Here is a 24,111-nt window from a genome sequence, read left to right as displayed (position 1 = left end):
TGCTCTGATGAGTATGAAGTAACTCTTAACTTGTTACATATTCTTGATATGGTTTTGAATATAATTGAATGGTGGTGAAACACTCTAAATACGACTGAGTTTTCTTTCTTTAGTTATTATTAGTGGCTTTGGTTTGAATTGAGCTAAGGTTTTGTTTCTCTTGACTAGTGTTCATCGTGCTTGTTTGGTATGGTTGATGTGTAGTTTTGCTATGTCAGATTTAGTTTCCTTGTTTGATCGTATGGAACATATTAACTACACAAGGAAACTAATCTAATTTTCTTTAATTTTTGCTACTGCTGTAATCTACAATCCGGACTTTTCTCTCTTTAGTTGTTGTTAATGTATTTGGTTTAAATTTAGCTAAGGTTTTGCTTCTTTTGTTTCACTGTCTTTTTGGCATTTGTATAGAACATTACAGCATGTTATAGGTCTGTACTAGCTTGCAAACTGGTCTGTCTAAGCCTCTCTTCAAATAAACTTTGGCATGGTGTGGAATCTGCAATTTGCAATCTACAGATTTGTTGTTAATATTTTCTGTAACTGCTGCTGCAATCTGTAGAATATCAATGTTATTACCATAACTGTTGCTGCAATCTGTAACTTTTGTTAATGTTTTCACTATGCCTTTTTTGCTTCTATCAATAAATATTTCTGTCAGTAAAGTCTATTTTCTTTCTTATTATATATAATCTCCATGTTATTACAATAACTTTTGACACCCATGCTTCCATAACTACAAACAAATAAACAAATAATTATAGGAGAATCTAATTGTTTATGCCTCCTCATTAATTCCTTTTTTTAGTGTTCGTGTTAGTTTGCGTGCATCATGGTTATTGTATAACACCAAATATTTTATATTGTTTCTTATGAAGTTTGAACCCTAATGCAATTATTCATTGTTGTTGAACTCATTTGGAATTCTAGACACCTAAGGGAAGATCATCTACTTTGAACATCAAAAGACAAGTAGGCATCTACTTTGAACATCAAAAGATGCAATCTAATTTTCTGTAACTGTTGGATTTCTTGCCTCTCTATATTGTTGCAATCTGAACTTCTTACCTCTTCTATATAACTGCCAATATCTTATTTGTGTAGGGAAATGGTGGTGATCAAATTTGAAGTGGATGATGAAGAGTTTTTGAACTATTGTAAAAGTTTTAATACATATTTGATCTATGTGTACACATTTAGAATATTGATGTATAAATATGGGTATGTGTACACAACACATACTATTTTTTGAAGTACTTTATGGGAAATCTATAAATTTGAATTACTTATTAGCGCTAGAGATTTTTTATTGCAATATAATATTGGAGTATTTTAATTAGAAATTGTGGCATAGGACTGTAAATTGTGTATGCACTTGAGAAAGGACAACACTTCAAAGTGTTGTCATACATTAGATAGAAAAGGCAACACTTGACTTTTAAACGTAGCAGCAAAAGCGTGGCTTTTTTCCTTTTAGGCTACGCTTGAAAGTCTAGCTGATAAGGCAACATTTTTCAGCGTAGCTACAAAGTGTGGCCTTTTTAAATTTGAGTCTACGCTTAAAAGTGTTACTCATATGGCAACACTTCTAAACGTAGGTACAAACCGTGGCCTATTTTCCTTTTGGCTACGCTTTTAAGCGTAGCTGATAAGGCTACGCTTGTAAAGCGTCGCCTAAACTCTAAGGTTTCGCTACTTTCGGCCACACCTGAAAAAGTGTGGCTTAAAGTCAAAAAGTGTGGCCTTTTATCAAAGGCCACACTTTTTCATAGTTTAGGCCACACTTCTCAAGGGTGGTTAGAGGCATAAAATGTTGTAGTGACTATGTCGCTCGATTGAAGCACTATCTACATTTGTTATCAAGGATGGCATCAAGAGTTGATATTCATGCATCGCGAGTATATATTCAAGCATCGTGAGTTAATATTCATGCATCGTGGAAGTCATGCATCGAGAGTTAATATTCATGCATTGCGGAAATTCATTCATCATGAGAAGATGTTCGTACGTTGCAAAAAGTCATGCACCGCAAGAAGATATTGTCACGACCCGGGAGCACCCCTTAGAAGTAACATGGCGTACTTAACCTCTCGGAGGTCTTATACCATAGTTATCATTCATCGCATCAACATAGTAAATTTAGCAAAATATTTAAAATATTTCATAGCACCTCATATACTAGAAACTTTACTTCATATACATATAAAATATAAGTAATAATACAAATATAGACTCTAAGTCTCTTTTCCATCTTAGACTCAATATATTAGGAGTACATTAGGGATGCAACCCTTAAGACATAATACAAAACTATACAATATTTAAGGAGTTTACAGTAAGTACACGTTAGGACTTCCTTGGACTTAAGGATTCCTTTCCTTGAGCTTGGTAATAACCTATCAATCTATTCATCATTCAATACACCCTTTCAGCATCCATAACTTACACTTTATGTAAAAAGTAGAGAAGAATGGGATTAGCACAAGAATGTACTAACTACGACAACCATGCATTAAAAGGGACATTTTCTTTGAAATCATACTTCATACCATTTTGAGTAAATCATCATAAAACCTTTATCAATAGAATCTATATCATTTTCATACTTCATAGAAACACAATCAAAGGCCATACATCATAGAAAAGCACTTATAGAATTTAAGTCCAATTAGAGGTCACTTTACAGTGAGCTCATTCCTCTGTACAGTGAACTATTCCTTTTAATTCATTCGTCTCCCAAGTAATCCTTTAGGGATACTTGGTGCAATGTATCACCTTAGGACCACAAGGAAAATCATACATATCATCTACACATGACAACACATACCATCATAGAAGCATAATACCACATAGACATAGTTAAGTCAAGACCTTCATGATATAGTCAACAAGATCAACATCATGCATAATGACTCATACCATGAACATCTTCATAACAAGTAGAAAAATACTACAATGTCATGCATAAGGAACACATACATAGTGACATGCATTATAACACCTTCCTAGAACTTCCTAAGGATCTACTTGTGCAATGTCTAGATGGGTTCATTACTTCCATCTATCCTAACTAACCTCCCTTAGGTCATTCTATTTAGGGTCCTAGTCATTAACTTCCATTGTCGATTTTACTTTAGGTAAACTATAGCCCTAACCTACATAAACCAAGTAATGCTAAACATGGAATCTGGTGTCATAAAACCCCACACCAATAAAGGGTGGTCCGTCGGCCAAAGTAGAACCCATCATAAACATAAATTTCTAGGTGGATCCACTAGCTAGTATCCTATGGTGGAAATATAGTTATGGAACATGGAGGTACATGTGAAAACCCTCTTTATGCCAAATTAGGCATTGCATTTTTTCACTTATGGGAACCCTATTTATGCCCATTGAGGCACTGTGGTTATCCACCTCATGAGATTTATGGTGACCTACCTTCCTACCATGGGAAGGGACACACACTCATATTCAAGTTCACTCGGTGCTAAGATAAGTTCCCTTCATTAAAAACCTTTATTATATTTTTACTTTATAAAGAATAGGTTTAGGAGAGTCATTCCCTCATTTGATCAACCCATAGGTCATATATGGATGTTCATGAACCTAATTTATGTAAAGAATCCATTCACATGAACATAGCATATGTAAAGCATCAGCTAGTTTAGGGTACACATGAATACACCATTCAAGGCCGCTCTCTTGACTAGATCTTTATACATGTGTGTGTGTATACATATATGTGAGCAAACCTCTCACATAACATACTAAGTCACACAAGTTCATACATACATTTTCATATGTATAGAAACCAAAACTAGAACTATCCTATCGAGGTACACATGTGCAATGCATAGGCAAAGTCCCATAACCTTGACCTATCTAGTACTCATCGTAGTAAGGAATACATAACATACTTCACATACATATATTGTACATGCATTGTAGTAGACATTAGTGAATATGAGAACAACCTTTCATTTAAACACCATGAACTATACTAGTTGTAACATGCATGCGAGTGAGTGTGTGTACATTGGTCAACATGATCACATAATGGCTATCAACAAAATATTGAGGAAGCCACCTTCTTAGAACATAATATATCTTCAAGCATAAACCACACAACACACAATAGCATAGAAGACAAGCCAACTTCATATTACACTAAAGAGACCTAACTTGTGTTATTCATGCATTCACATAGGCTTACATATATAAGGGATTATTTAACCATTTTTACTCATTAATGGATGAACCTTTACTCCACCCTAACATGGATATATACATGCTTACACAATAGCCATACAACCTAAATCACAACTAGAATAGGAAAGTAGGCATAAGCTTCACATAGGATCATTGTAAACACATGCTTATATATTTATCAATTTGCCTTCTTGTCCATGGTCAACAAATATATAGATTGAAAATAAAATAAACACCACAACCATAAGTGGACCATACCACACAATGACATACAAGGCTTCGTCAACTTCAATACTTACGTAAAGTAGAAGACATCAGCATTCTTACCAATTTCTCATTCTTTGATCATCATTGATCAATATACCTTGTTCATAAACAATTCATATATAGGTCAGTATCTGAATGTACTTTAATCATAGAATAAACCATGTACAAGTCGCTACAAGATCATACTATAACATAATACAAGGAATCTCACATGTACTAGGAAGTAGAAGAACATAGATCTTTAATTCAATTCACTTGCATTGATCATAAATTATATTTCATTTATGGCATAAGTATAGGGCGGTAGCTAATCATACACTTAATCATAAAAAAATCATGCTTAAAGCACTTCAAGATCAAGCTACAACATAGGCATTAGACTTGTCAATTTGCTAGAGGATAGAAGACTTTACCAATACTAATACTATGAACTCTCTAAGGATTTTATAAACATTCATATTTTATAAACAATACACTCATTATGCAGTAGCCAATTATATAAGAAATCAAGACGAAATCATGCTTCATCTAACCACAATTTAAGATCCATCACACACTTGGGTTTTTGAATTCATAGCCTAAAGGAATATACATCAATTCATGCAAGCCTTTCTTAATTTGATCATTAAGGATTTACACCAAAAAAATCATCCATTATATCACCCTAAAATAGTAGCCATAGCAGTTCATACATAATAAAAACTATATCCAACCGATCTCACAATCGACTTCAAGGTAAAATGTATAAACATAGGCTATTCATGTTCAAATCTTCATAAATTGATCCTCATGGATCCTTCAAGATCAATTCAACATAAATTCATGTAAATAACATCATATAGAATCACTTCAATGTAATAGAATCATAATTCAATCGATGGAAATTCAATATCACAAATCCCATGCAAGGCTAAATCGCTTTTGTGATGGAGCATGGGTTCATCATGCAACTGGATTGAAAACCAATTCCAAATCAGTAGAAAATCATCAATACATTCATATTATTCCTTTGAAATCACTTTAAGAAAGAACTCATGGCAGATTGAAGAAGAAAGTGTTTGATCATATTTTTCTCTTATGAAATCTTTGATAATGGCTCTCTAGATGAAAAGATAACTAGAGATGAAGATAACCATACCTTTGTCTAGTTAAAAACCTCTAAAACATTATGATCCACCCTTAAAAAACCCAGCTCCAAGAAGTTCTTGAGCTTCACCAACAATGGAGGTTTGAAGGGAAAAAATTTTCGGAGGGAAAGGTTTCTTACGTGTGAGAGGGTTCTAGAATGGGGTGATCATGTTTTTGATGACTTATATACACCCAAAACTAGCTAAATAAACCTATTAGGGTCTGGTTAGGAAATAGGGAGAATTTCACATTCACCCCTTAAATGAAACAGACACAAGCTGCCAGTTGCAGGACACCTTCGACGATGGCAATGACGAGGCGTCGAGGACACGATGGGCCGTGCCTAGCCTCTGTCGCCTGACACTTGGCCAAAATTGTCTTAAGACATGTCCAAGGCATGCATCCCTCGACGGTACCTGCTCGACGGGCCATTTAGAAGTCGTACCCGGATGTTTCTAACGTGATTATAACCCTTAACAAGTTATATCCCTTAAACATAAATTTCATACAAAAAAAACACCTACAAGACGTCCAAATAGGCCAAGCACCATCATGACACACGTTGAACATCTTAAGGTCTATCTTTTGAACGCCTCAGACGTTTTTGGCGGTTTGACCTCCAAACTTATCGAAACATCATATAATACAATTAATCATAATTAAATATCATTTAAAGACTTATTAGAATCATTTAATACATATATAGGCATGTATATTCACATGAGGCACATAAGCAACTAGTCGTCGAACGTCTTGGTCGTCCCTTGACGTTCGACTTCCAAATCACTTCAATCTTTTCACATTGACTCTATATCATATAATAAGAAATTTTAGAACCTTAGAACATAATGAAACACCCATAAATAGATAGAACCACATATTAGGCATCTAGATGACTTAGTCGTAGAATGTCTTAATCGTCCCTCAACGTTCGACTTCCAATGCCTCTAACATTTTAGATACTGCCTATATACTATATTATAAGAATATTTAGGACATTAGAACTTTAAGAAAGACATGTTAGTCTCCAGACATCATAGCTCATTTTCGGGGTCTTACAGATATTCATGCCTCGCAAAAAATCATGCATCGTGAGATGATATTCATGCCTCGCAGAAAGTCATCCATTGCGAGAAGATATTCATGCGTCACAAAAAATCATGCATCACGAGAAGATATTCATGCCTCACAGAAAATCACGCATCACAAGAAGATATTCTTGTCTCGAAGAAAATCATGCATCGCGAGAAGATATTCATATATTGCGAAAAGTTATGCATCATGGAAAATTATGCATTGTGGATATTAAATCATACGTTTCAAGGGAAAATTCATGCATCGCGGAAAAATCATGCATTGCGGAGAAGAAGTCATGCATTGTAAGAGAAAAAATTTATTCATCGCAGAAGAGAAATCATGCATTGCCAAAGAATGAAATCATGCATCCCGCAAGAGAGATATTTACGCATCATAAGAAATCAAGTAAAAGGGTGTCCCTTTATTTGGTAAGCGTAAGCACCAAGAGAATTATCAAAGACGGCATTAAGACAAATATCAACACAATGCATCAGCTTTTATTTATTTTAACATCAAAGAAAGAGTACATGAAAGATTATATTGCAAACATTATACATAAGCTTTAATTGCTTTACGTCAAACCAATCCATTTGACGTAAGATATTGAAGGAGAACAACAAAGTGTCGACACGGTAAAAGACAGTACCTCCCATTTGAATTGCATTTTTATGCTAATGAGTTGTATCTTAGACTTTGTCGAAAGCATCTGGAAGGATGAATTCTCCAGAAATAAACCACAGGTGCGGACGGCATCAGAATGGATGCAGCACAACGTGGATATTTTTCTTAGCAGCAAACTGGGACATAGTACAAAGAGGAATGTCAAACTCTTAGGGCGCAAGCAGAGGAGCGACTTCCACCACAATTAAACCACACCCTTATAAAAGGCATGTGGGTTTTTCTTTGTCTCTAATCAAATTCTGTTTTGCATCCGGATTTTTTGGTATCTGTCGGAAGCAAGTTTCCAATCTGAGTGAAAGTGCACCAAGAGTTTTGGAAGTTATGTCCATGTAAGTTCTTAATTATGGGTGTGAATGCACCACATTCATGGCTAAGAGGTTACAAGTCTCCTTTTCATACTCAACTTGATTTGTCACTTGTCCAGAACCAAAGGTTATCTAGCATAGTAGATTTCCTTTTCAACTGATTGAGTCAAACTACAAACAACCTGATTCCTAAGGTATAAGGATATGAAGGCGAACTTAATTTCAAAAACTCGGCTATTCCAACTTCCGCATTTAAATCCTATTCTAAACATTTCGGTCCCTTCACAATTCGGTATCGGGATGACTTTAAAATTCTTTCAAAATCGTTCATCAAATCAAGCATGTCGAACTACAAGTGGCATGATTTCTCGTGTAGCCTGAGATATGTAGGAAATCCATTTCCAAGGTTCGGCAATAATTCTTAACGTCTGTACTAAAATCCCTTACCAGAATATGAATATGTGATCGCTCAAAATTGGCTTGGTCAACTTCATTTTCCTCTAATTTCTTGCATCAATCCAAGTAAAATGAGGGACAATTGTGAACACCTAATTTTGGACCTCCACGGTATAAATCAATCATTGAGTTTCTTAATTTCCAACGCATTGAAATAACTGACTTTATAAAATTTAAAATATTTCTTAAGTCATTTTAAAGTAGCTTTAGTCAAATTTTTTTATATAGTCTTCAAGCGATATATATTTTTATATGTGTTGTACAATTAATTCATTTTATGAAGTATTCAAAAATCATCTCAAAAAGATTTTAGTTTTACTTAATTCCTTATTAAATTAGTTTTAGTAGTTCGTAGTTTGATCCTCACTTTATAATTGAATTTATTGGTTTGTCGTGTTATAGTTTAAGTAATATGTTTGTTTTATATAATGTCATATGTAATTAGTTTATTTTATGAATATTCAAAAATCGTTTCAAAAGGATTTTGATTTTACTTAATACTTTATTAAATTGATTTTGTCAAAATTGTTAGATTACATTTTTTTTGAGTCATTAGTTATAATTACGATAACTATTTTTATCTCGTTAAAATTAAGAAACTCGTTAATTAATTCATATCGATTCGTCTCATCTATGTTTTTAGCCAAATTTGCATACCAACTTTATTTGTTCAATTTCTTAAAATTCATTTGGGCCCGATTCACAATCCACCTGACCCAAACATTGATGATATTATTTTCACAATTCCATCAACTCCAGTCAACAGCCCAACCCAATTACCTTCCATCCCAGCCTGATGACCCGGTCCAGCCCACACCCTTACCTTCCTTGACCCGGCCCCAATTCAATTTTTCCAGCAAAACAAAATTGACCCAGTCTCTTTTGTTTTGTCTATTGAATTCCCTTTGCCAAGAAAGACGCATTACTGAACTTCACAGCGCTTTCCAACGGCACGCTTGAACGACATCACCCGACTGGTACGCCCCTCCACTCTCCTCACGCAGCAGTAACATTCAGAAACGAAAATACACAACATCAAAAATACACGGAGAAGCAGGATCGTACACAGTGTTCTTCGTCTTTTTCTTTGGTTGTCCTCTCCTGTAGTACCTTTCAGCAGCAAAAGGCACCTGCAATTCCGTCCTTGTGGATATTGGATTGAGCCACGTCTTACCCCAAGGACGATAGGATTGATCGGAACCATCTGCTTCCCTTTAAACTTTTGGATTTTTGGTCGATGCTTGGGGAAAAATCGAGAAAGCAGCAGCTCTTTTTTGCCCGTTCTGGTGGAATTTTGAATTTTTGGGAAGAATTGAAATTCTAGTTTTACCCCTTTCCCGTTCAAACTTTACTCAATTTCCCCCCCTCAACCCTAATTTATGAATATAAATACTCTCTTTGGATTTAATGTAAGGAGTGATTTGTAGGAGAGAAAATCATTGGCAGGAAATTTTCTTTTTAGCATCAAGAATAGTTTAAGCAAGTGGTGATAGTAATATATAAATTATATATTCGAAGGGGGAAGAAAAGTTTCAGTTTTTCCGAGTTTCATACTCCCTGTCGGCTCAACAGTGTTCCCCAAGATGATACGAGTTGCCGCTCAAGCCACAAATTTTCTATCCGTACTCGACTCTGTGGTGAAGTTGCTCACGAAAGCTTCAGTCTCAGAATGCTGCCTTAAAAGAAGGAAACCTCAAATCAGATTTCATATTTTTGTGTATTGGCATGTTTTGACCAATGAATTGATTAGATGTTAGTAGACTGGGTTGTTTCGACTTCGTGCTGACTTCAGATAAGTAGCATACATTTAATTTTTTTCTTATATTTATCAAGTTATCTTTCAGTTCCTTCTCTCTTGTGTCAACTCGTCTTGTTTCGTTCAGTTGATTGCTTGTTGGTGATTATGAATATGAACTGGGACTATTTGTTCTCTCTTGTATTTAGCTCGCGATATGACTTGAATATGTATGTGGATATTGGTAGGCTTACCACTCTGTTCTTATTTTGGACTTCCATAGCATTGTTGTCCTCGTCTTTTGGTTTTTTTTCTCGATCGGAAGTGGAAAAGTTTTTTTTTTGTTGTGGAGCCGACTGTGGAGAGTGTCTTTATCTGTGAATTATTTGTGATATGATTTACATAAAATGATCATTAAATGATTTAGTTTCTGATCATCCGAAAGAATACGATAGTTTTTCTATCTTGTATCATTTATTCGTTTCATCTTGCCTCTTATAAAACTGGTAGTTTTCATCCTAGTTCCTCTAAAGTTTTCACTTCAAAATTTTCTTGCTTTGCTTATGTGTTATTATTTTAGAAATTTTTTTGACTCTTTGGCAGCTGTGATTTAGTAAAAGAATTTTGCAGCTTTGTTCTTGTTGTTGTTGTTTTCCTTGTGTTTGATGCTTTCCCCTTAGGTCTCAAGTTCTTGTTCTTTCATTGTTAGAATGATTCACTGTAACAGTAGTGATTCAGCAGCGAAGCTCAAAGTCCTCTTCCATAGGTGATTTCGACTTCCCTTGACTGCATATTCTTTTTATTTTACATTATGGATAGATGAAAATCTATTATTTCGAGTTGGATAGGGCGCTTGATTATGGGTTACATTGTTTCGTTTACTCTACTGTTTTTCCTCTCGTTTCTAGTTGTTATTTTGGTTTTTGAGTGTTTCTTTCTCCCTCTCCTCTCAATCGTTTGGGATTCGATACCTCCTTCGTTGTAGTATGCTCTGTTCTAGTGGGATGTATGTCTCTCTTTAAATCTGTGTCTTGATTGAAATGTCTTAAGCAAAATATAATGTACCGGATTTTGTCTCCTGTTAGTGATACTATCGTCTCATTAGCCACCTCCTTTTATTCAACTCATTGGATTATGGTATTATTTGGATTGCTATTGCCTTTAAAATTGCTCTCTTGTTTTTTTAACTTAAACTTTTCTTTGAGTCTACGATTTTTAATTGTTTTGCTCTCCTGGAGGTTGCTACTGTGATGGTATCTCTTTGACATCTTGAGAAGCAGAATTGTCTCATATTTTAGGTGGTTCACTTGCTCCTCCGCTGCATTTCGGGAGCCGTAAAGGCTCAAAGCCTCTTTTCAAGTCAGCCAACCATTACAAAACCGACGAACAGATCTTGGAATCGAAAATTTGGAACGAGTGGAAAGTTGAAGATTTTGGGCCCACAAATTTATGCTTTGTCTTATTTTAATTTTTTATGGTGGAAAATTGTATGAAATGACAAACATCCATAACTAATTATATCATATGGTATAGTTTAATTTATTTACATTATATAATTATAGTTTATTATTTTTTGCTATATTTTAATGGGGCCCACAATCTATTATGTAACCAATTGTATAAAAAATTTATTTTCTAATTTTGTATATAATTATATCCAAAACAATTTTCTCTCTCCTTTTTACAATTAGGTTTCTCTCTCCTTTTCACATTCTAACGTCTTTTCCTACATTTAATACTCCATCTATCCGGTTTGAATTTTGAATATTTGTCCAAAATTTCAGTAATCCCTCCCGAAGTTGAAGTCCCCTCCCCAAGTTGAAGTCAATTTCGTAAGTACTCCTTAATTTTAGTTGTTTACCTCTTTTTTTTTGTTTCTAACTTATTTATCCTTAATTTTAGTTGTTTACTTCTTTTTTTTTTGTTTCTAACTTATTTAAAAATTGTATATGTGTTCTGTTTATTATTTTTTTTCATATATTTTGATGAAATAGTCGATTTTTTGTTCTTGATAGATCTAAAATTGGTCAAACAATGAACGAATCATCTACATCTTTGTGGATTACCAGAGGTACTCCTTTGCGTGTCAATGTTGTTGACATTTTACCATCCTTTTCAATGGGGCTAACTCAAGAATTTGGGGTTAATGTAGGGTCTTTTGGAAAATCAAAACAAGTTATACAAGAACAAACCATGGAAGAGCTGAGATCAAAGAAAAAAAACGACCCTATGGCAGTTCAACAAGTTATAAAAAATGCCAAAGCCAGAGGTGTTAAAATTGTACATGGAACAAGAAAGAGGAAACATGTTAACATTGAATCAGAGGATAATGATTCTGAAGTTGTCGGATCTGATGAAATTCATAATCATGAGGTACTTTCTTAAAACACAAAGTTAGATACAATTTTTTGGTTAATTAGTTGTCAATATTCAAAAAGTATTAAATATAGTATTGTTTATAGTATATTCCATGTTTAGTAATTGTATATAGTATATTGCATGTTTATGTTATTTTTGGTTTTTATATATATATACAAAATAGTAACTGGACTTAGTTATTCAGATGGAAAATTTGTATATATGATTAGAATTTGTAAATTATATTAGGTATATACAAATTATTGAAGTTATTAGTTTTTGTATATTGTAGTAGTTATTTATAAGTTATTGAATATAATGGCATGTATAACTAATATATTCATGTACACATATCAATATAAATTATTTTTGTTTTTTTGTATATATATACAAAAAAGTATTTGGACTTAGTTATACAGATGGAAAATTTGAATATATGATTAGAATTTGTATATTAGTTATATACAATTATTGAAGTTAGTAGATATTAAGTTTATATACATATACAAAAAATGACATGTACATGTCTGTTTTAATAGCTGGTAGTAGGGGATTATATATTAAATGCTCATTGTTTTTATATATAAATATATACACAAAGTAATTGGATTTAGTTATATAGATGGGAAAATATCATACGTGATTATAATTTGTATATTGTAGTAGTTATATACAAATTATTGAATATAATGTCATGTTTACCTAATATATCAATGTACACATATCAATATACAAAAAAGGTAAGTTCATATATATAAACAGAAATTAATCTGTGCATGACTTATTTTTTGATTTTTTATATATATATAGGTAAGTATATATATACATAAATTAATTTGTACATGACTTATATTGTTTTTTTTTGTATATATATACTATGTTTATTTCATACACTTTTTTTTTATATTATAGGTAGTCAGATATATTTGCAAGAACCGTGAAAAAAGGACAATTCACATGCAATGTTATACGCAAATCAACACATTGAATGAGCATCAGAATAAACTGCCTCCAAATCAATATAATCGTATATGTGGATCATCGTGTTTTGCAATGTTAACAGCAATGAGACGATGTCACATGCAAGCACAATTGTTTAGATGCATTATGTTGAGGGAGTTGGAAGGTAGTTCTGTGAATGCAATACTTTTTTATATAAATGGCACAACGCTTCGATTCACAATACGGGAATTTGCCATTATTTCTGGTTTGAATTGTTCTGATAATGCTGCTGACTTCTACTTTGATACTGATCAACCCAATAGAATCATCGATGAGTATTTTTCAGGAAATTCTCCTGTCACTAAAGCTCGTTTGGCTGAAGCTTTTAAAGCAAAGGTATGGGGTGACAATCAGGAAAATGCATACAAGTTTGGGATTCTATATTATATACATGAGTTTATCATGTCCGCAGAACCTACTACAACAACAATAGATAGGTTGGACTTTGATCTGGTTGAAACAGGTAGATTTATGGATTATCCGTGGGGTTGGAAGGCTTCTAATGAACTTGCTAAATCCATAAACAATAAGATAAAGCCATGTGGACAGTACTACAGAATTCAGGGTTTTCCACTTCCAATGCAAGTTTGGTTCTATGAATGTTGCTCGTATATTGATGACAAGATTGCTGTCAAGGTTTCTAGTCACATTCCTCGGATTATCAATTGGGTGACTAAGAACGACCATCTTCGGTTTGATTATTTCATGAAAACAATTTTTAATGATGCAGATAATCCGGTAGGCATTTACTTAATACAATTTTAAATTATTGATGTTAGTATACATTTACTTACTACAAATCGTATATAACATTTTTATTATATTGATTTATAATTTTTCATTATTATGCAGATTAAGTTCAGAAATATTGAGCCAACAGCGATGGAAATTAAAATCCTCAAACTTCCACCATCGACAGAACAATCAATTTCTCAGGGCCTGCAGAATGATCACAATAAAGTTACAGATCCGGATGATGATTTCCAAAACCCGCCCAGCATAACAAGCAGAAAAGGAAAAGAAAAAGTTATTGAATGTTCTTCACCGATTAGGAAAAAGAAAAAGCAATCTGTTACAGTCATCTCCATCAACAAATCCTCAACAAAGGCAATTAAGACATACACACGAAGATCAATGGCGCGCAAAGCCACACCTTCACAGTCCATCAATATCAACAGTGTTGCGAAACACAGTGATGCAGGTACGTCACACAACAATGAACATGTAGAGCAGAAAAGTGTACAAGAAAGAACACAAATGGGGCAAATTAAGAAGTCAACAAGCATTACAATTTCGCGTGATGAATTTAAAGCATTCAAAAAATCGGTAATTAAATATACAATTCAAATATACGTTATTTGAAAAGATTATATACAATTATTAATTAAAATATGCACCTTTTTCACATAGGTCAAGGACGAGTTCGCTGATTTGAGAAAAATGCTTGAAGACAAATTCAAAACAGTGTTGGAAGCCATGAATTCAAAGGTATCACATGTATAAATTTTTTGTTTTAATTTTTTATATACAATATACTTTATACTAATGAATACAGTTGTATAATTATTTTTTCAGGTTAATGTCGTCGATGATGATCAACAATCACCCATCGGAGGTATTCATCACCAGCCCACATACACTCCACATGAACCTCAAAGTCAATCTGCAAATTTGACTGAACAAGAGGTATTATTTTGCAATATTTATACATTAATTCAGTTTATACTCATATTGAAATGAAATAAATTTTATATAAGTAATTTTATTTCATACACATATTGAAATTAAATAATTAAGAAGTATATAATAGTATAGCTCTAATTATAAATCATCATATTACTGATTTTTATACTGAATATACTACAACATATTTTCTTATATTGTTTTGATTATTTTCATGCTACATTTGAAGATGTCATGCAAGAAACGCATATCACTCGTGTTCATCAGTTAAATACCAAGTCTTCACAGTTAGGTGCACAAAAAAACCCGATAGGTCATCCAAGTGCATTAAAAGATCGTGAGGTATCCGTAAATGATTATATACATTTTAAAATTTATTATAATGGCTTATAATCAATTTGTTGGATATTTAAGTTATTATTTTCTGTTTAAGTTGGGAGATAACTTGCATGAACTAAAGCAGAATTCACCACTGTTGGATCAAGTTGTTTTGGGTGATAATTTGAATGATGTAAGTGGCACTGCCTCACAAGATCAATTAGTGTTGTATGCTAATGTGGATGCCCAGCAAAATGCCCAAAGGGAAACTGAAAGTAGCTCAAACAGTCGGGTAATATATAACATATACAATGCTGCATCTCACGAGCGTATTGTAGAAGCAGAGGAGTCTATTATAGTTGCAGCGCCTATACAAATGGTATACATGCCTGATTCGAACCAGGAAACAGTTGTAACTTAATCACAGGATGAATGCCAAACCATCTTCTTCCAAGCGTGAACACATTGCAAAACATTGTATTACAAAAACAAGTTGAAGCTGAAGTAACACCCACGCCAGCTGTTAGGCATAGACGCCCAGGTCCATTCAACATATCTCCGTACATGACTTCGTTTGGGTCAGATGCTGGTAAGCAACAATTTTTTATGTTTACATTTTCATAAATAATCATATTGTTTGCATGATGTAAATATTTATATACATATCTTTTCAGGTAGTCCGTCCCGACAACCAGTTGTGTTTTACATGAAACATCCTTTTGTTTCATTGTCTGATAAGGAAGAGTCTGATTTGTTTTCAAATTTTTGGATATGGCTGAAAGAAGACTTACTCGTCAAACATTACAAAAAGTAACATATATTTTTTTTTGTATACACTTGCATTTTTAATTATTTGTTTTGTGTAGTTATTTTGTATTATGTATAATAGGAACTATGCGGAGGATCGCTACAAGAAAGGAAAGGCAACATTATCACAATTGTTTAATTTTTATGTAGCGACAATTGACAACAAGAATTGGTTCTACAATATCGGGTTTGAGCGCCAGTTGATTGATAACTTGGTATGTTTCTGTTTTTATATTATTAAAAATGTTTAAATTAAATGAAATTTTATAATGTATAAATTATAACATTGTTACTCATTATATCACAGCACATAGATGTCTTATTCTACTATATAAGGAAAAAGGCCAAATACTCCAACAGTAGCACATACAAATTCACAAATCTATGTTGCAATTTCAACTCTGTTCTTCTAAATGCTTGGAATGCATATTATGGAATAAAAGGTGACCTTTCTAAGGAAGTCTTAGACGAGATGATTATTGATTATATTAATGGATACAAGATGCTAGCGTATACATCATGGCACACAATCGATGATGTATTCATCCCGGTTAACTTAGAAGGCATGTTACATTGGATTCTGATTGTCATATCTTTCAATGATCGATGCATCAAGGTGTATGACTCAATCAACAATTCTCTTCATCACTCGTTTGTTGTCAATCACATCAAGAAGTATGCATAGCTTATACCAATGTATCTTGTAAAGTCTGATTTCTATCTGAAGAAAGGTCTAGATATTGCAAGCCACCATCGATATCAAGGTCATACCGTATATGATTCATTCAAAATTGTATACGTGGAAGACCTTCCCCAACAACCAGCTGCTAGTTTGTAAGTTCAAAAATTCAATAAATTTATATTATATTGAACATAGTTACACTTTAAGTAGTATAATAACATTTGAACTTTTTTTTCGTATATTTTTTTTAGGGACTGTGGAGTGTATGTTGCGTCATACGCGGAGTTTTTGAGTGAGAGGAAAGACATTCCAGCAGATTTAGACCCAGAAGAAATTCGCCTTAGATACGGTGCACTGTTGTGTAATTACGGCAATCAAAAGATACAAGCCGGAGCTGTCAATGATAGTGAAGCGCCTTTAAAACCCGTCAGGAATCGCACAGAAAACAACAGTTCTGAAAGGATTACAATCCTTTAGTTTTATACCTTAGTTGTAGCATTGTTTTGGTTTTTAGTTGACAGTTTAAATATTAGTTGAAGATTCTTAACAATTTTACCATAACTTTTGTTTTAATTAACTCGTAATATCATTGTCCTTGTTTTGAACTATCATTTTAGTGTTAAATATATGACACTATCTTTTTGTGTTATTTGGTATAAGGTATTATATAAATAAATATATAGATATATAAAATTTAATTGTATAAAAACTACTTTTAAATAAAGTGTCTTACATATATATATATATATATATATATATATACACACACACACACACAGTTTTCTATTCAAATTAATGCAATTAATATATTTTAGACTAATAATGTTTTATATCTTTTTTATAAGATCTTGTTCTCCACTGTTGAACAATTTATCATGTTGAGTACAAATATACAAATTTCATTTACGAATTGTTATAACAAAGATATATGTTGTTCACTTTATTAATGGTATATATTTTATAGTCACACTATTTTCATTGTATAAGGTATATACTGTATATTAGTGTTATGTTGTATAACGCATTATACAAATAAATACATACATATACATTTTAATTGAATATATATATATATATATATATATATATATATATATATATATATATATATATATATATATATATATATATATATATATATATATACACACACACAAATTGCATTTACAAAATTGTATAACAAATGATATATTTTGTTCAGTTTTTTATTTGTATATAGTATACACTAGCACGTATACTATGTATTTTATTGTATATGCACATACAATTAGATTGCAATAAATATACATATATAATCTTATTGAATAAATATATACATGTACAAATTGCATTTACGAATTTGTATAACAAAAGATATATATTGTTCATGTTTTAAATTGTATATATGAATATACTAGCACTTATTCAATGTTTTTATTAATTGTATATGCATATCAATATATGTTGTTCATGTTTTATTTGTATATAAGATAAAAGAGTTTTATTTTTATAATCTCTACTTGTTTAGTGTTGAATATTTTATCATGTTGCGTATATATATATACAAATTTAATTTACGCATTTGTATAACAACTATATATGTTGTTCAAATTAATTATTGTATATAGTATATGCTAAAAATTAATGAGTATACTATTTACTTTTGTATGTCATACAACACACACATTAATGTACAACACATAACCAAATTAAGACGTAGTTTAAGTAATATGTATACAAAACAAAGATTTCAATTAATTCATAATGCATATAGTTTCAATTCAAATTTAATTAGGAAAAAACAATAAGCCTTAAACATCTTTTGGCTTATTTCTACACGAACGCCTATTGTGACCTGGCATTCCACATGTGCTACATGTATTTTTCCCCTTAATCCTCGATAACTCTCTTGCTGTTTTTTTCCTAGGCTTACCCTTTGGCCTGCCAGGAGGTCGTTTAAATTTTGGAGGTAATACGTCATCAGCAATAACGCTATCCGGAATCAACCACGCTTTTACATCCGGCAAAGGATGTATAAGCATATTATATGTCTTCAACATTGTCATTGGTTTGTATAAATCTGAGCAATATTCATCTGGTGGTAGACTCTTCCATTTCAATACCGCCCAAGCATGTTCACAAGGTATTTCTTCGTACTGAAATCTTCCACATGTGCAAGTTTTTTCTTTTAGACAGACTACAAAATATCTCCCATCATCATTAACATTGTGCACATATTCCGTTGACGGTACAACCTGCTCATTTATAAATACAATTAAATGAAATGATGTTCATACTTATATAAAATATACTATTAAATTTGTTCAACACTCCTAAATATATACTTATTCTTAAATATTACCGTCATTCTTGTGCTCAACGCTTCATTGTCTAATAGTATGTCATGGTATTTTCCAATCAATGATGTGAATGTGCAGGTTGCTTCCTTCTTGTAGTCATGATTCCACCTTCCAAATAATAGCCTTACCTCTTCGAGAAATTCAAAAATAGGCAGTTCTCTCGCTGAAACAAGTGCTGCATTTATACTCTCAGCAATATTTGATGTCATGTGCCATCCTCTATGTACTTGTGCATAACAAAGAGCCCATTTTTCATATCCAGCAAAATCCAAATACTCTTTCACTCTTATATCTTCTTTTTCTACAGTATCTATTAACATATCAAATTCATTCTTTGTGCAAGTTTTTGCCATTGTATAGAATACACCAGGTAACTTCTGATGAGATTTTCTAAATTTTTTCTGAACATTATTCCATAAATGCCACATACAAGCATAGTGTGGGACATTACTGTATACATTTGTAACAGCCTTTATAATGCTCTCATTTCTATCAGACACAACACACATGTTACTCCTCTCACCGTATGCTTCTTTAAGTTGCTAAAAAAACCAAGTCCACGCAGCATCATTTTCTGAATCAATAATACCATACGCAAGTGCAAATATATGTTCTAAAATAATATCAAAATCATATATTAAATGTACATATACAACATATTCAAGTATATACATATACATTATTACATATATAATACCTGCGCCATCTGTCGTGCTTGCTGCAACAAATGTCCCATTATATGGACCTCTCAGATGACTACCATCCACCACGACTACTGGTCTACAATGATTGAATCCTTGGATAAATGTATTCAATGCAACAAATAGATACAAGAACTCATTATTCGTACTCTTTTTCATATGTATATGAGACCCCAGGTAAGTGATATCCATCATATACAAATACGCAGGTAACTTTGCATATGATGCAGCTGGTGTACCCCTCAAAGCTTTCAATGCTTTCTCCCTGGCCCTCCAAACCAACATATAGTTAACATCAACTCCTAGATCAATCTTAACATCTTTTCTTATATCAGCTGGTGTATATTTACGTTTATGATCTACAAATTTAGGTTTCACAATCCCTCCTGTTAAATTGCTAGTTACATGTCTTTGCGAATAAACTCTATCTTTTAAAGGACATATATGCTTTCGGTTGAATGCTCGAATTTTGAACATTCAAGATTTGTTGATATTAGAGGCCTTCATTAACCATTCACATCCTTTAGAATAACATTCCACAGTGTAACTGCATTTGATTTTTAATATAGTATACAAATTTAGTTTACAATAGGCGATACAAACATTTATACAGTTTAAAAGTAATTATTTTTAAAGTCACAGTACCTTATTGAGTTTGACCGAGTAGTTTTATACTTAAATCTCTCTTTAATCGCATATCTTTCCATGACTGCTTTCAAAATTGATTTGTCCTTGTATACTTGATCAACCTCAACATGCTTATTAGATTCGTCTGAAATCACCCAAGTTGTATCAATCGATACAAACGCAACATTTGTATCCTCCGGTTCAACAACAATCATATCATGACAATTATTTTCTCCAACAGTTGCCAACACCCCCAACTCTTTACACTGAGAAATCTGTCTATCACATGAATCCAAAATAGTTATACAAATAGGAAATTTGTTAAAATCAGTGTTGGCCTTTTTTAGCATTACGTACACTCTGACACCCATGTCATTTTGTATGACCATTCGTTTATTGCTTTATTCAACCTTGTACTCAATCTTCAAAGTCTTATTATTTATATTAACACCAATCTGTTTGGCAATAGTAGTATAAAAATCAAGAAACGTTGACTGTTCCTTAAAAACTACTCCCTCTATAGTATAATCAACGTAACTATTTGTATCGTCCCATTTTCCAGAATGCATAACCAAGATAGCTAATGAGCCCATTATCTGTACATTTATGACAAGAACATATATATATATTTCAAATAATTCAAATAGATCATACATACAATTAATACAACAATATTTATACAATCAAATTATAGAAATTATATACTATTATTCTTTTTAATATACAAACACTACATCTACAACAGTATATAAATCTATCCAAAAAAAAACACATGTTTTTTGAATATATACAATTATGACCACTTATATCTTTTCGATTACGAAATATACAAATTATGTGAATAACATATACAATTACATGAACAATATATAATTGTATATTACGAAGATTCAGCTTAACAAAATCATATTTTGAATTTTTTTTTAAAAAAAACATCACACTAAAGAATGAACACAAATATACAATTTGACCATTGATATATCTTTTCGATTACAAAATATACAAATTATGCGAATGACATATACAATTACATGAACAATATATAATTGTATATTACGAAAATTCAGCTTAACAAAATCATATTTTGACTTTTTTTTAAAAAAAAAACACATCACACTAACGAATGAACACAAATTCAGCTTAACAAAATCATATTTTGATTTTTTTAAAAAAAGAAAACCACATCACAATAACGAAAGAAAACAAATCTCAATTTCTAAATCCAATTTAACATTGTATAGTTATTGCAATAATAAACAAGAAATTTCGTCGAAAAAAAACTTACCTGTATTCGATTGCAAAAATTGCTGAACTTCAGTTTCACAAAGAGCAAAAAAAAATATTTTCGTTTCGATTACTGTATGAATTTTTTTTTTGAATTTGAACGTTTTGCTTAAAAAAGGGGACGTTTCCCTAAAATTGTGACATTATCTTAATTTATTGTAACAATATTTAACGCTTCAGTTACAAATCACTTTTTAAAATAGAATTGTATAACTTAAAAAAATAAAAACCTTTATATACAAAATTAAAGATACCTAAAATAACTAAACTATACCCATATAGTGTAATTATGTAAACTATACCCATATAATCTTATTTAATCAAATAAGTTTGCCATATATGAAATTTATCCCCTAGAATTTTATGATAGGTAAAATGGATCTAAGGCCCCAAAACAAAAAAGGGTCCAAATACCAGTCCAGGCTGGCTGACAGAGACAGGATTTGGACCCAACTCTCTCTCTCTTGACTTATCTTACTTATTTTGTTAATTGTCATTAGTTTTAAGATTTTAAAATATATATCAAATACCCGCAAGGCGCCGTTTGTTTTGATTAAATCAAATCAATCAAGTCTAAATGGATTAAAAATAAATAAAAATTTGGAAAATTAAATAGTTCACTTAGATAGTAAATAAAATACCTCATCTTTCAAATAAACTCTATATAAATTTTATCTCAAATATTAAGTTACACATTTTAGCCAAATTTGTTAGTTGTCTGTAACGACCCGTTTAGTCGTTTTGAGCAACAGACTTCCATTCTGGAAAAACTGGCAGAAGCGACGGACCCCACGACGGAACGTCATGGGCACGATGGACCGTCGCGGGATCTCGTTTCAAAACACTTAGAAAATCTAAAATTGGGTACTAAAAATCGACTCTCTGAACTTTGTGACCGAATGGTAGGACGGACCGTCACAGGTGTGACGGACCGTCACACACCCTTGGTGGAAATTTGGGTCTCTGAACTCTGCGACGACCTGCAGGACGGACCGTCGCAGGCACGACGGCCCGTCACAGGTTGCGCAAATCCCAGGCAGAGTCGGATTTCTAGTTAAGTTTTAAGGGACGTTTTTGACTATTCTTGCCTTAATTATAAAGTTCGTGGGTTTATATTAATAACTCAAATTCGTGAGGGGTTAAAAGAGGTAACCCTAAGTTAATTAGTGGGGTATTATTGCCATCTTTTATTCTTAATTATATACTAATTAGGGTAAAAGAAAGAGGGTTTGAATAAAGAAAATAGAAAGAACAAGAGAGAGAAAGAGAATCGAACGAGAAGGGAGAAACAAAGCTTTGAAAAAATTCTTGCTTGATTCAACTCTTCGGTGAAGGTAGGTTATGGTTTCTCTTACGATATTCGTAGTAAACTCTTAATAGAGAATGATATGTATTGATAATATTGTAAACCCTGCTATGTGCTTAATTGTATGCTTGCATGAATGTAATTATATGATTGTGATTATATAAGCATGATGAAGTTATTGAATCCCAAATCTTGCAAAATCTTAATCTCCTTGTTAATAATGAGGCCTTGGTATAAAAGAAGGCGTGATGAACTAAAATAATGGGATTGATGATGCCTTGGTAAGAAAGAAGGCTTGATGAATTGATGGCAGGAGATTAGGGGATCGGGTGTCACGAATCGACACGTAGAATTAGGGGATCGGGTGTCACGAATCGACACGTAGAATTAGGGGATCGGGTGTCACGAATCGACATGTAGAATTAGGGGATCGGGTGTCACGAACCGACACGTAGTATTAGGGGATCGGGTGTCACGAACCGACACGTAGAATTAGGGGATCGGGTGTCACGAACCGACACGTAGCATTAGGGGATCAGGTGTCACGAACCGACACATAGATTTAGGGGATCGGAGTGTCACGTACCGACACAAGAGGATTAATGAATATTGAGGGAGCGGAGTGTCACGTACCGACACAAGAGAAATAAAGATAATGAATCTTGAAAGATGTTAATATACTCAATCTAATGAACATGATTCCCAAATGAGTATGGTAGCGAGGCTTGAGTCCTCATGTGTGAACTTGACGGTAATTGTTAATGATATAGTATTTGTTGTTGCTACATGTTGAGTATCATAGTTGATTTTATGATATTACTCGGTATATATTGGTTTCTATTTTGAGTTGGCCGATGATATCTACTCAGTACCCGTGTTTTGTACTGACCCCTACTTTTATGTTTTCTTCTTGTTTATTTGTGGAGTGCAGCAAACGTGCCATCGTCTTCAACTCAACAGTAATTCAAGCCAGTCTTACTACATCGGAAATTCAGGGTGAGCTAATGCTTCTAGCTTGGACTGGATCTTCTTCTTCAAGTCTTGATGCCTTGAACTTCCGGCATGGACTAGCTTCTTATGTATTTTTAGCTTTTAGAATACTCTTAGTTTAGTCATTTGATCGTAGATGTTCTTGTGATGATGACT

General features: G+C 32.7%; 2 protein-coding genes across 3 annotated transcripts; one reads left to right on the top strand and one right to left on the bottom strand.

Moving 5' to 3' along the window:
* The first annotated feature begins 9,050 nt into the window (after positions 1–9,050).
* LOC104648659 (uncharacterized) lies at positions 9,051–17,357 on the top strand. Of its 2 annotated transcripts, XM_010326450.4 has the most exons (14): positions 9,051–10,624; positions 11,643–11,690; positions 11,874–11,929; positions 12,011–12,231; positions 13,129–13,956; positions 14,071–14,544; positions 14,629–14,706; positions 14,794–14,904; positions 15,131–15,243; positions 15,335–15,808; positions 15,894–16,029; positions 16,109–16,241; positions 16,334–16,860; positions 16,960–17,357. In XM_010326450.4, exons 3-9 carry the CDS (start codon positions 11,893–11,895, stop codon positions 15,170–15,172), a joined length of 1,791 nt encoding a protein of 596 aa, XP_010324752.1. In that variant the 5' UTR covers positions 9,051–10,624; positions 11,643–11,690; positions 11,874–11,892; the 3' UTR covers positions 15,173–15,243; positions 15,335–15,808; positions 15,894–16,029; positions 16,109–16,241; positions 16,334–16,860; positions 16,960–17,357. The 2 variants fall into 2 exon arrangements, with proteins under 2 accessions (XP_010324752.1, XP_025888281.1); XM_026032496.2 differs by lacking the exons at positions 15,894–16,029; positions 16,109–16,241; positions 16,334–16,860; positions 16,960–17,357 and having other exon boundaries at positions 15,365–15,501.
* Positions 17,358–18,498: 1,141 nt separating this feature from the next.
* On the bottom strand, positions 18,499–20,968 carry LOC101259464 (uncharacterized). The gene is made up of 5 exons (XM_010326468.1): positions 20,786–20,968; positions 20,394–20,650; positions 19,734–20,145; positions 19,050–19,589; positions 18,499–18,942 (listed from the first exon to the last, which is right to left on the bottom strand). Exons 1-5 carry the CDS (start codon positions 20,966–20,968, stop codon positions 18,499–18,501), a joined length of 1,836 nt encoding a protein of 611 aa, XP_010324770.1.
* Between the last annotated feature and the right edge of the window lie 3,143 nt (positions 20,969–24,111).

The sequence above is a fragment of the Solanum lycopersicum genome, chromosome 8, assembly GCF_036512215.1.
Source record: "Solanum lycopersicum chromosome 8, SLM_r2.1".
Taxonomy (NCBI): Eukaryota; Viridiplantae; Streptophyta; class Magnoliopsida; order Solanales; family Solanaceae; genus Solanum; species Solanum lycopersicum.
This window is presented reverse-complemented; position numbering and strand designations above follow the sequence as displayed.

Bases quoted from the DNA above. Each gene is read 5' to 3' on its own strand.
- LOC104648659 (XM_010326450.4), top strand. From the start codon at position 11,893: ATGAACGAATCATCTACATCTTTGTGGATTACCAGAG. The intron at 12,232-13,128 runs GTACTTTCTTAA...TTTATATTATAG, and splicing joins ATGAAATTCATAATCATGAG to GTAGTCAGATATATTTGCAA. The intron at 14,905-15,130 runs GTATTATTTTGC...CTACATTTGAAG, and splicing joins CAAATTTGACTGAACAAGAG to ATGTCATGCAAGAAACGCAT.
- LOC101259464 (XM_010326468.1), bottom strand. From the start codon at position 20,968: ATGGGCTCATTAGCTATCTTGGTTATGCATTCTGGAAAATGGGACGAT. The intron at 20,651-20,785 runs GTTGAATAAAGC...TGTGATAGACAG, and splicing joins CTTTGAAGATTGAGTACAAG to ATTTCTCAGTGTAAAGAGTT. The intron at 19,590-19,733 runs GTAATAATGTAT...TGGTTTTTTTAG, and splicing joins ATGGCGCAGGTATTATATAT to CAACTTAAAGAAGCATACGG.